The sequence below is a fragment of the Strongylocentrotus purpuratus genome, unplaced genomic scaffold (assembly GCF_000002235.5).
Source record: "Strongylocentrotus purpuratus isolate Spur 01 unplaced genomic scaffold, Spur_5.0 spur5_scaffold_6, whole genome shotgun sequence".
Taxonomy (NCBI): Eukaryota; Metazoa; Echinodermata; class Echinoidea; order Camarodonta; family Strongylocentrotidae; genus Strongylocentrotus; species Strongylocentrotus purpuratus.
Window position 1 is genome coordinate 26,536,416 of NW_022145612.1, and position 10,248 is coordinate 26,546,663.

The following is a 10,248-nucleotide window of genomic DNA, read 5'->3' on the forward strand; positions in this document are numbered from 1 at the left end:
CAATTTCGAATCTGTTTGTCGTTATCTTTGTTCTGCTATATCAAGGAAAATAAAATGCATTTTTTTTTTAATGCCGGCAGTCTGCATCTGGTACTTACTGCTATTAATTTCACTCAAAATCTCTCACTTTTAAATCTTTTGAGGATAAGCTAGATTGTATTCCAAGTTAACTTGTTAGACATTGATTTACCCATGCATCAAGTTCTAAATGATAATAACACGTTGCGTTATAGTATGTATAAAATTAAGACATTAACAAAAATGTATTATGTCAGATTATTTTTTTCCATTAATATATGAACAGCTCATTGACACGTCCTGCCCTTTTAAACTGGCACTTACAATAATAATAATTGCAGCTGCGTCGGGAGAAAACACAACTCTTTCTAAATAGACTCAAGTCCTCTTGAAAAATTCCCGGCAAAATCATATCATTCGAAACAAAGAAAAATCCAGATAATATGACTAGCCCTATCATCTATCAGAACATAGGATAAGAGAGTGCAATGACATGAATTATAAACTATAATTTTACGAATCATAAGGCTCTATATTGCCTCTATATGCACTTTCGATAATCATTATTGTTATTATCATTATTATAAGTATTATTATTATTATTATTATTATTATTATTATTATTATTGTTACAATTATTATTATCATTATCATCACTATTGTTATCGTAATAATATGTATTATCATTTATATTATCAGTAGTAGTATCATTACTAAACTAATACTACTTCTACTATTACCAGTTGCGGAGGGGGTGGGGGGGGGGGGGGGGGGAGGGGCGCGGCCCTCACCCCTGACAAAAAAAGAAGTAAAAAACACCTTTTTGCTCCTCCACCTGCTTATTCGTCGCTAAATAAAGTGCTCATTACCCCCCCCCCCCCCTACTTTTTTTCGCCGGCTAATTCGCCGCTAAATATTTTCTCACGAATTGGACCCCTAGTGAGTAGTGACGAGTTATTCCATTAACCTCTTATAATTAATGAACTACAATACTTGGAATCCAGTCTGCATACATTACTTGTTGCTATGTCGGACAAGCCTCGGTTAAGCTTTTAGGGTGTCAAGAACAACCTTTGTTAAAAAAAGTATGCTTGAAATTGGAATGTTAGTAAACCGGTCTATTCATGCGTTATGCGTGGTTGTCTGAATCTTTAAGGACACTGATGGACAATTTAATTCTTCCGCGATGCATTTTGCTACTTCCTAGTTTTTATATCTTTTGGGTTTTTTTTCCTTTGTGTGTGTATGTAAGTTTCATTGTCCATGCAAATTCCTTTACTACATCAAAGTTAAAACTGCAATAATGTTTTTATATTAGATAGGGACAAATTTGCAAATGGTTATGAAGGGTTTATTATCATTTAATGCTCTACTATAAAAAATAGAAATAAAAGAGGTGAAAATATATAGGCAGATATTGGGCAGAATTATCTTTCTTTTTCATGTTCTCTCTCTCTTCCTCCCCCCCCCCCCCCCCCTCTCTCTCTCTCTCTCTCTCTCTAGCCTCTATTTTTGTTCTTGTTGTCCTCTCACTCATAACATCCTGACTTGTCTTCTCCCCATCCTTATCTTTCCTGACATCTCTAGTTCTTCAGCTTCTTCGACTTGCTGTATTTCATCATTTGTTCTCAACTAATGAAAGACAATTTGCCCACGGCTATCATTGTACTGTATTGAAAGGACCCAATACTTGCAGGCATAGTTTTCTAAAAAGACCTCCACTTAGTTGGCAAATGCCAAATTCGTAATTGAACACTACACAATTTGCCACATATGTTATTTGGAAATACAAACATTTTCAGGTGCATTTACTTCTCAATAAATAATTAATATGACTTTTTCTTAAAAGTGGAAATAAACTGAAAACTACCCGGTTATACCCGAAATAACACCCAGAAAAAACATTATATTTCAATATACATGTACCATAACAAAAAATATAAAAAAATCACACTTGGTGTATATCAACTTTCTATTTTGTTTTCCTTTTTATTATTTGTTTACACAATTTACAGGTTATGTACAAATAATACATGTATCAATAATTTGTTACTCAATAAGTAAAGTAAAAAAGAATATACATCATTGGTGGTCAAGTTGTCCACTTTTCAAAATAATTTTTACAAAATTTAGATTATAGACTTCTAGATCCATACTCATAAGAGGATCTGATATTACATGTACTTTCAAAAATTATCTCATTTATAATCTAAACTATATCACCAGTAGGTTTCAGGACTGCAATCTGCAAGCATTCATTCAAGGAAAAAACCATGAGTGGTACATCCCAGTTGTACATACCACACAGGCCGAGAAGTTGCCTTATATAGCATGCATAAACTGTTAGTTGTCTGACAATGTTCAAAGGTGTTTGTATTGTAGAGGCAAAAGTAATTTCAGTTATATTTTACTATTGCCATGAAATGAGCAACAACAACAAAAATTCCATACAGCAATGACATGCCAATCTTGCCTTTTACATCATGTAACAATATTGGTGGAAACAATTGGTTGTAGAGATTACATAGGACTCATTCCAAAAGTTGTTAGTAAATGCATAAATAAGGCACATAGTATTGCATGTTTATCATAAATGATTATCAATTTTGTTTCATTATTTTCATAAATATCTCGCTTTTGTTTTCTTTGACAGTACAGAAACATATCTAACAAATTAGATTCACTTTGTTTGCTACATGGGCAAGAGCACCTATTAAATGTGCAATGAGTCTTCATTTTTTACTCTAAGACACAAATCGTTATAATTGACCAGAAGGCAATGCTGGCCCAACCGAGGTTTGGTTTGGCAGGACCAACGCTTTTATGTATGTGAGAATGATGTTTGGAAACATACCAGGGAATAATAAAAGTCACAGCCATCTTTCTTAGGTCCCTCACATTTGGTATGATCACTGCTTGTGTCATAATACACTGGCCAGAGATCTGCTTTAAAGTACTGGGCCCCTTTTCACAAAACTTGTCATCAGTAACAAATGACAGTTTTTGTTATAAGCTACAGAAATCCTTGCTACAGATTGGTTATCAGCAGATTTGTCACTGATTTTTGTCATTTGTCATTGAAAAAAGGCTTTGTGAAACCGTTCCCAGCTTTTTGCATGTCAGAGTACTCAAAGGATCTTAGGAAATTATGAAGCTTTGCTCAGACAGGCACACCAACAAGATCAACACCAGACCAACAATTACCTGAACATAACATTATATTAGCTCCATGGCAAGTAATTACTTGGTTTGGAGTTGGTCTGGCAGTGTGACTGAGGTATTGCGCAACACACATACAGGCTGAAGTCCGTCCAGAATTAGTGCAGACTTCATAAACAGTCAAAGGCTCTGGTTTGAAAGCTGGAATCTGTCCAGAATTAGTACAGACTTCATTAACAGTCAAAGGCTCTGGTTTGAAAGATAATATCTGTTCAGAATTAGTACAGACTTCATTAACAGTCAAAGGCTCTGGTTTGAAAGATAATATCTGTTCAGAATTAGTACAGACTTCATTAACAGTCAAAGGCTCTGGTTTGAAACCAATACCAATAGCTTTGAATATTGGCATAGTAGCTTAGAGGAAGAAAAATATTTAGCTGCATCAAAACTACATTACAGCTCTCAGATGATAAGCCAGTTCCTTTACAAAGAACTCATGAATGTTACAGCTTCCGTAACTTGGTGGCGACACGAACCCCTTGCATATTCCTCGTGCACTTCAAACAGCTGATGACCTCTTGGAAATTTCAGTCCATCGCTGCTGCTTCTTCATAAAGTTTGTTAAAGTCTGTTTTTAATTGTCTTCTCATAATCCCATTAATGTTTTAGCATCGCTACCCTGCTGCTGTAACGTCTCACTGGCATACTTCTCTAACAACTCCATCTTCTTTCTTCTTAAGAGCGCTTCTTCAATCTGGTGGAGGAAAATAAAAGAAAATTAACTAAATATAAATATTGTTTGTTTGTTTTACGTGACTGCTAAGAAAGCATTTGTATGCTTGTAAGTAAGCAACCAGGCAACCGACGGCTCCTCTCCAGAGACTTGGTAATGAGGATAAAGTTTACCAGCGGGAACACGCATCAACTTGGTTTCAAACCCGGGACCTCCCGTTTACTAGACCACTGCTCTACCACTGAGCCATCGCACCTCCTCTAATCATGAATACATTTTTCTCAACTTGCACTGTAAATCAAGGGGCATAACAGAATACTAGAAGAACTTTTAATATTGCATTCATTCCTTTAACAAGTCTTAAACTTTTCATAATATAATGAAATACACTGACTATTTTATCTTACAGTTCAGAATTTCAACAACAATTTTGTTGTATGAAATAATTTTTTAAAAATGCCACCCCCCCCCCCCCCCCCCCCCCCCCCCCCCCCCCCCCCCCCCCCCCCCCCCGAAGAAGAAAAAAATAGCAACAAGGAAATTGATTCTGACCTCTTTCTGTGACGGCACTGGAACATGTGCCACATATCTTGGTTGACCATCAATTTCCATTTCTTTGTCATCTATTTCTTCATCCTCCGACTGTAAGGCGAAAAAGAAAAGTAATAGAGAAAACAAATAAGTGATTAAAAATAACTGTGTCGGTCAAATATTATTATTATTATTATTATTGAGTATTTGGTGTCACCTGTGCCTGGGAGGAGAAAAGCAAACTCATTCACTGTAACCCTCGAGTCTCTCCTCCAAGTATAATCGATTGGGGGTGTGCAGGTGGACCACTACACTGGGGTTTCCCACTACTCTGATACAAATAGTGCAGTGGGTTCTTAACATGCAAAGGTGGTGACTCTCCTCTACACTGGGTCTTTATTTAATGTCCTATCCCTGGGACAGACTGTTTTTCACTTAACGTAGCCTGCTTCTATGAAACAGGGTAGGGGCATGTTAAGTTGTTAACATACAATGCAGGCTTCAGTCATCCGCCTTGGTTGAACTCGAACCCATAATCTTTGGTTCGACACCTTACCGACTGAATCAACTTGCCTCCTATACTGTCTAATATATGTGTACGTTGCATTCTTTCAAAAGTAATGTCACCACATGCAAAGGGTTAAAATGGATTATCAATTATGATTATTAAACAAACAAAATTTCAGACAAACTTTTCTCACTGAATGATTTAAAGTCATATAATGGTAACATCCTCTGCTCCCCATAATAAGGTTTCATTAGATCTCAATATTGCATGTAATTGTTTAAATGAAAGCCTGTTCATTTTTTTTACTTTTTTATTAAGATTGTAGAAATTTAGGATACAAATTGGACTGCATGGAACCTGAACAAAAATGAATGTACATGGTCATTGTTGTTCAGACTGCACACTCTATTTGATTTAGAATTTGAATGGCATTATCAAATGGATGATGACTGCTAAAAGGACAGGCGATCAAACAAATTACAAAGAGGTTAAACAAATGATAAAAGGAAGAAGTCTATGTTACTGCTTACTCCAGAATCTGGCTCAACGGCATAAATGTTTTCTTCTTCCTTTTCCTCTCCCTGTGTCAAGCCTTCCAGAAGTCCAGCCTCTTTCTTACTTGTCCATTCGCTCACAGCTGCTGCTATCACTGTAAAGGAGTCATTTCAAATACTTCAATTAGTACATGTATTGGTCATTATGAGCATTATTCATATCCACATACGGTATCAATAATCTATAATCTTTATGTAAAGCAGACATAACCACTAAAACTTTTGAATTACACAAGTAATGTAAGAACAAGGCTTACCCTCCCAATGATTCAAACTTTTGTTTATTTCACAATACCTGCTTAATTTTCGGTCAGGATTTCTACATCTAGTAAATAGAAATGCGACAAGTTTTTACATTTTCTGAGATTCTCAAAATGAATTTTCATCCTTAACAAGTTTTAACTTGGCTATATACCTTTAAAGATAAACTCCAGTTCTGGTAAAAAAAAAGAAAAATTAATTCTCACAGAATCAAACGAAACTTACACTGAATGTTCAAGATTACAAATAAATGACATGTGCCAAACAATTTTGGAAAAAAAATGTATACTGGCTGAGTAATGAGCATAGAAAGACTAGGAAATCAAGATAGTACTAGCCCTGACACCATGTGTGTTGTCCCATATATAGCTTTCTGTGTACAGTGCATGTTACTTTACCAAGACTCGGCAAAATTTATGATGATTTTGATGACTCCAGAACCTTGCAGTGCACACCAATACTTACATGCTACATGATCAACTGTTTCTGATCCATTCAACACCTTTTCTTTCACAATGCAATCGCATTACCAGAACTGGAGTTTATCTTTAAGCTATATTTTATGAACAAATTTAAAGTACAGTTGACTTTTGAACAAATGGAATCCCAAGTTTTACCAATATACAACATGCCAAAGAAAAATTTGAACCATCAGGATATTGCCATATGATTCTACAACTCACAGTCTTTCTCATGTTCCATCTCAAGAGGTACCAGCACACCATCATCTTCATCTCGGTAACCATAGTAATCAGCATCAATCAACTTCATCAGCTCTGCTCTTGTCTTACGAGGAGGAGCCGGAGCTGTCATTTCAAATTCAATGATGGAAGGTAATTCATATTAAAAACATGCAGTATATTAATAAAGAACAGAAAAGTACTACATATTCCTTTCAATTTTTTTCATCGAAACTTCTTTCAATATGTTAAAAATATTTCTAGTACTTTCGACATATAATGATGCTTCCTATAGATTTTCAACCTTCCTTATCTAACTTCCTGGTATAAATAAAAGGGTTTGTTCTACTTGGAAAATTGGGCATGCTTTAAAGTTTCAAATGATTTCAGAATCAGTTACACAATGCAGATACTGTCAAGATCACATCAGCATAATTTTAATGGACACAATGTCTATACAACGCTGTATCAGTGCATAACCAGAGAACCGCACATTCTTAAATAAATAAAAAAATTGTCACAGGTTTTACACTTTCCCATAGCGCAGGCAGGGGATTTTTTTTTGGGGGGTGGCTACTTTTCAAGCTTTCTCAGTAAACATGTCTCTCAAAGATTTACAGTGGAATCAGCTCACAGGCGAAATAAAATGCTTACGTTCTTGTTCAAAGAGTTCCCTCACACCAGGTAGATCTTTGGCAGCTCCAAAGTACTTATAACCTCTGTTTCCTGGGACTTCTTTGCCTTCTTGGTCCAACATCTTAGGCCCAACTTTCTGCAATATCAGAAATCCATTCAATTTCAAAGTAAAGAGTTAAATACTCGCACATAAAGAATTCTGTTGGTATTCTTGGTGTACAGGGGCCAGTTTCTCGAAACTGTAATAAGTCTACATTCATGGACATTTCATAGAAATGCATATTAATACTATAAAACATGTTTGAATGAGATGTCCATAAAAAAAAACTTAGGACCATATTGAGAAATGGCCCCCTGTATACTTCAGTTAGGATTTTAATTCATACAAAAATAGTGAACACCTTTGGGGCATCGTACATGGTAGAATGACAAATTTCATGTAGCTAAATGACAGTTGTTCTTTGTGGCTCTTTTTTTAGGGGGGGGGGGGGGGGGGAGGGGGCATAAATTTCAAATTTATATCTTGCTATCCACATCTGCTTAAAAATAATGCTCTATTTACCCTGTAATCAGGACCACCAAGTTCCACGATCCTGGCTTCCCAATGGCCCTTCTCTCTCAGCAGCTTGTTGATTTCATCATTCAGATCACGAATCTTGAACTCTCCTAATCCAGCTGCAAACAATAACAACAGAACAATCATAACACTGAGCAAATATATACAGGTTCATATCTATCTATAGACATGATGTCAATATGAACAGCTTTATCTGTTACCCTAAATTCAAATATTTAAGATATGATGAATGCAATAACAAAGGTGGAGAAAAAAGAATTATGAGACAATTTTAGAACTATTATTTTAAGCTACTATTACATTCATCTTCAAACGTTCAAACGTTAAAATACCTAGATGTTGTATGTCCAGACAGGTTGTGTATCCGGACAGTTGATTTAAACAACGATTTGAAGAAGTTTACATGCATTATTTAAATCTTCCACAACTTATGTTGGACAATATTATAAAGGACAAATATTCATGATGGTTAGTGCTATTTGATGAACACCCAACCCCCCATCATACAATCTTTTACATCAATTATGCTCATTTAAAATGACAGGTACCACATGCACTATACTTCAGGTTATAAAACTGAGTTTCAAATATCAAATGCTATTCCTGGTAAAACCTCAAATTTCTAAACAGATGTTTCGTTTCTGTGACCTTATATATGGGACAAGGTAAATGAAGCAATGTAATACCGTTCTGTATCTGAGCAACCTTTCGTGAAATTTCAGATATCACCTGGCGCCTCCATTTCTCAGCCTTGGGAAGCTCTTCACATTCAGTTGCAAGGTACGGACGTCGCTCCTTCATTTTTGAATCACCCATTTGTGCATTTCTGAAACGGGCCAAAGCCGTCCTATTGATGAAAATACAAAGAGTCATTATAAACAATATCCAAGTTTGACAATTGATACATTTCAGTTGTGATTAAAAATAAAACATCACAAATCAACAAAACTTCATGAAGATACATTTGAACATTATATTCAAACTTTTACATAAATCAAACATGCATTAAATCATACTATACTCCTCACTTCATAAAGAGTGACAAAAATATTTGCTGACAAATTACAGAAAGAACATTATAGTTGTACATCACATAAATAACTGAAAGGTAGTTTTTCCTTGATCTACTCCAAATTCTTTATGTAATCAAAGATTCTTGAATGATACTCCTCGTCATATTCTTTTGCACATTCCTAAAAATGTGAGATTATTTATACTTACATGGCTTTCTCTGAATTTCTTGCCTGAAAAGAAAAGAAAAAAAGAAAGAAAAGAAAATAACACAATTGTTCTTACTTAATTTCCTAAAATCATATGATAAGTTTTTAAATTAATAAATCTACAACCAAACCAAAAGTATAGGAAATTCCATAAAGTCTAGTAGTCTACCCGTATCCTTAAAAACAAAAACAAACAAGCCTCTTAATGTTTTCTGAATTTCACAGAACGGAATATACAGATGCTACCTACTTGTAGTAAATATATGTTTGTTGCAATTTTTAAATAAAAACAAAATTGAGTTACAGGATGTGTTGACACTAAGCAGAGGTCGACTATCAAAACTGATCCTGCTGAGGAGGGGATTTTATATTGAACTTTTTGATAAAAATAACTCATTTTCAGGGTTCATATCCCCTTTCACCTATTTAATTGAATGACAATACATGTATGCTGTAACTCATACTTCCTCCTCTTCTTGAAGACATGTCTTTGACTCTTTCTTCATCCCCTCCTCTATCTATTCTTTCTTTTTCTTATTCATCTGTTTTGAAGATCTGTGTACTCATTCTACTAGCAAGGTCCACTTCTTCTTTTTCCTATTTATCCTCCTCTTATTCATCATCTCTTCTTCTTTTAAGTTCTATCAAGTTCTATGTTGTCTTCCTTTTGTCAGTCTTTTTCATCATTTTCTTCTTTGTCCTCTTTTTCTTCATAGACTTCTTCCTAGTTGTTTTTCTTCCTTCCTCCCTCCTCCTCCTTCTTCTTCTTCTTCTTCTTCTTCTTCTTTCTTCTCCTCCTCCTTCTTCTTCTTCTTCTTCTCGATCTTCTTCGTCTTCTTCTTCTTTTTCTTCCTCCCTGTTCCTCCTTCTTCTTCCTTCTCCCTCCTTCTTGATCTTCTTCTTCTTCTTTTTCTTCTTTTTCTTCCTCCCTGTCCCTCCTTCTTCTTCTTCTTCTTCGTACTCCCCACTCCTTCTCCCTCCGTCTCCTTCTTCTTCCTCCTCCCTCCTTCTTCATCTTCTTCATCTTCTACTTCTTCTTTCTCTTATTATTATTCTTATAAGTCTAGATCTAGTACGAAAGTCGAAATGTCACAAAATATTTTCCCAACATATTTAACTACGAATGGGACTGTAATAACCATTAATAAGCATTGGTGTCGTCGAAAATACAAGTTACAATCATCAAAACACAATCACAAGTCTTGAAAATGCGTATCATGAATTCACAATAATATCAGACAATCAATACTTACCATGTTATTAGTTTCACTCTTCTGTTTAGACTCAGAAAATCAGACACAAATCGTTGTCACACAGTCAGCGAGAAGCTTCCCCAGGAACAGAATATGAGACAAGCGATATGATTGGATA

The 10,248-nt window shown here is 35.3% G+C and overlaps 1 protein-coding gene across 1 annotated transcript; it reads right to left on the reverse strand.

Moving 5' to 3' along the window:
• Positions 1 to 2,001: 2,001 nt before the first annotated feature.
• On the reverse strand, positions 2,002 to 10,241 carry LOC583676 (pre-mRNA-splicing factor ISY1 homolog). The gene is made up of 9 exons (XM_011677244.2): positions 10,131 to 10,241; positions 8,879 to 8,901; positions 8,344 to 8,504; positions 7,643 to 7,755; positions 7,099 to 7,216; positions 6,448 to 6,570; positions 5,480 to 5,598; positions 4,463 to 4,552; positions 2,002 to 3,931 (listed from the first exon to the last, which is right to left on the reverse strand). The coding sequence occupies exons 1-9, from the start codon at positions 10,131 to 10,133 to the stop codon at positions 3,824 to 3,826; spliced, it is 858 nt and encodes a 285-aa protein (XP_011675546.2). The 5' UTR covers positions 10,134 to 10,241; the 3' UTR covers positions 2,002 to 3,823.
• Between the last annotated feature and the right edge of the window lie 7 nt (positions 10,242 to 10,248).

Bases quoted from the DNA above. Each gene is read 5' to 3' on its own strand.
- LOC583676 (XM_011677244.2), bottom strand. The intron at 7,756-8,343 runs GTATTACATTGC...TATTGTTTGCAG, and splicing joins GGTTGCTCAGATACAGAACG to CTGGATTAGGAGAGTTCAAG. The intron at 5,599-6,447 runs GTGAGTTGTAGA...ACTCCTTTACAG, and splicing joins GATGGAACATGAGAAAGACT to TGATAGCAGCAGCTGTGAGC.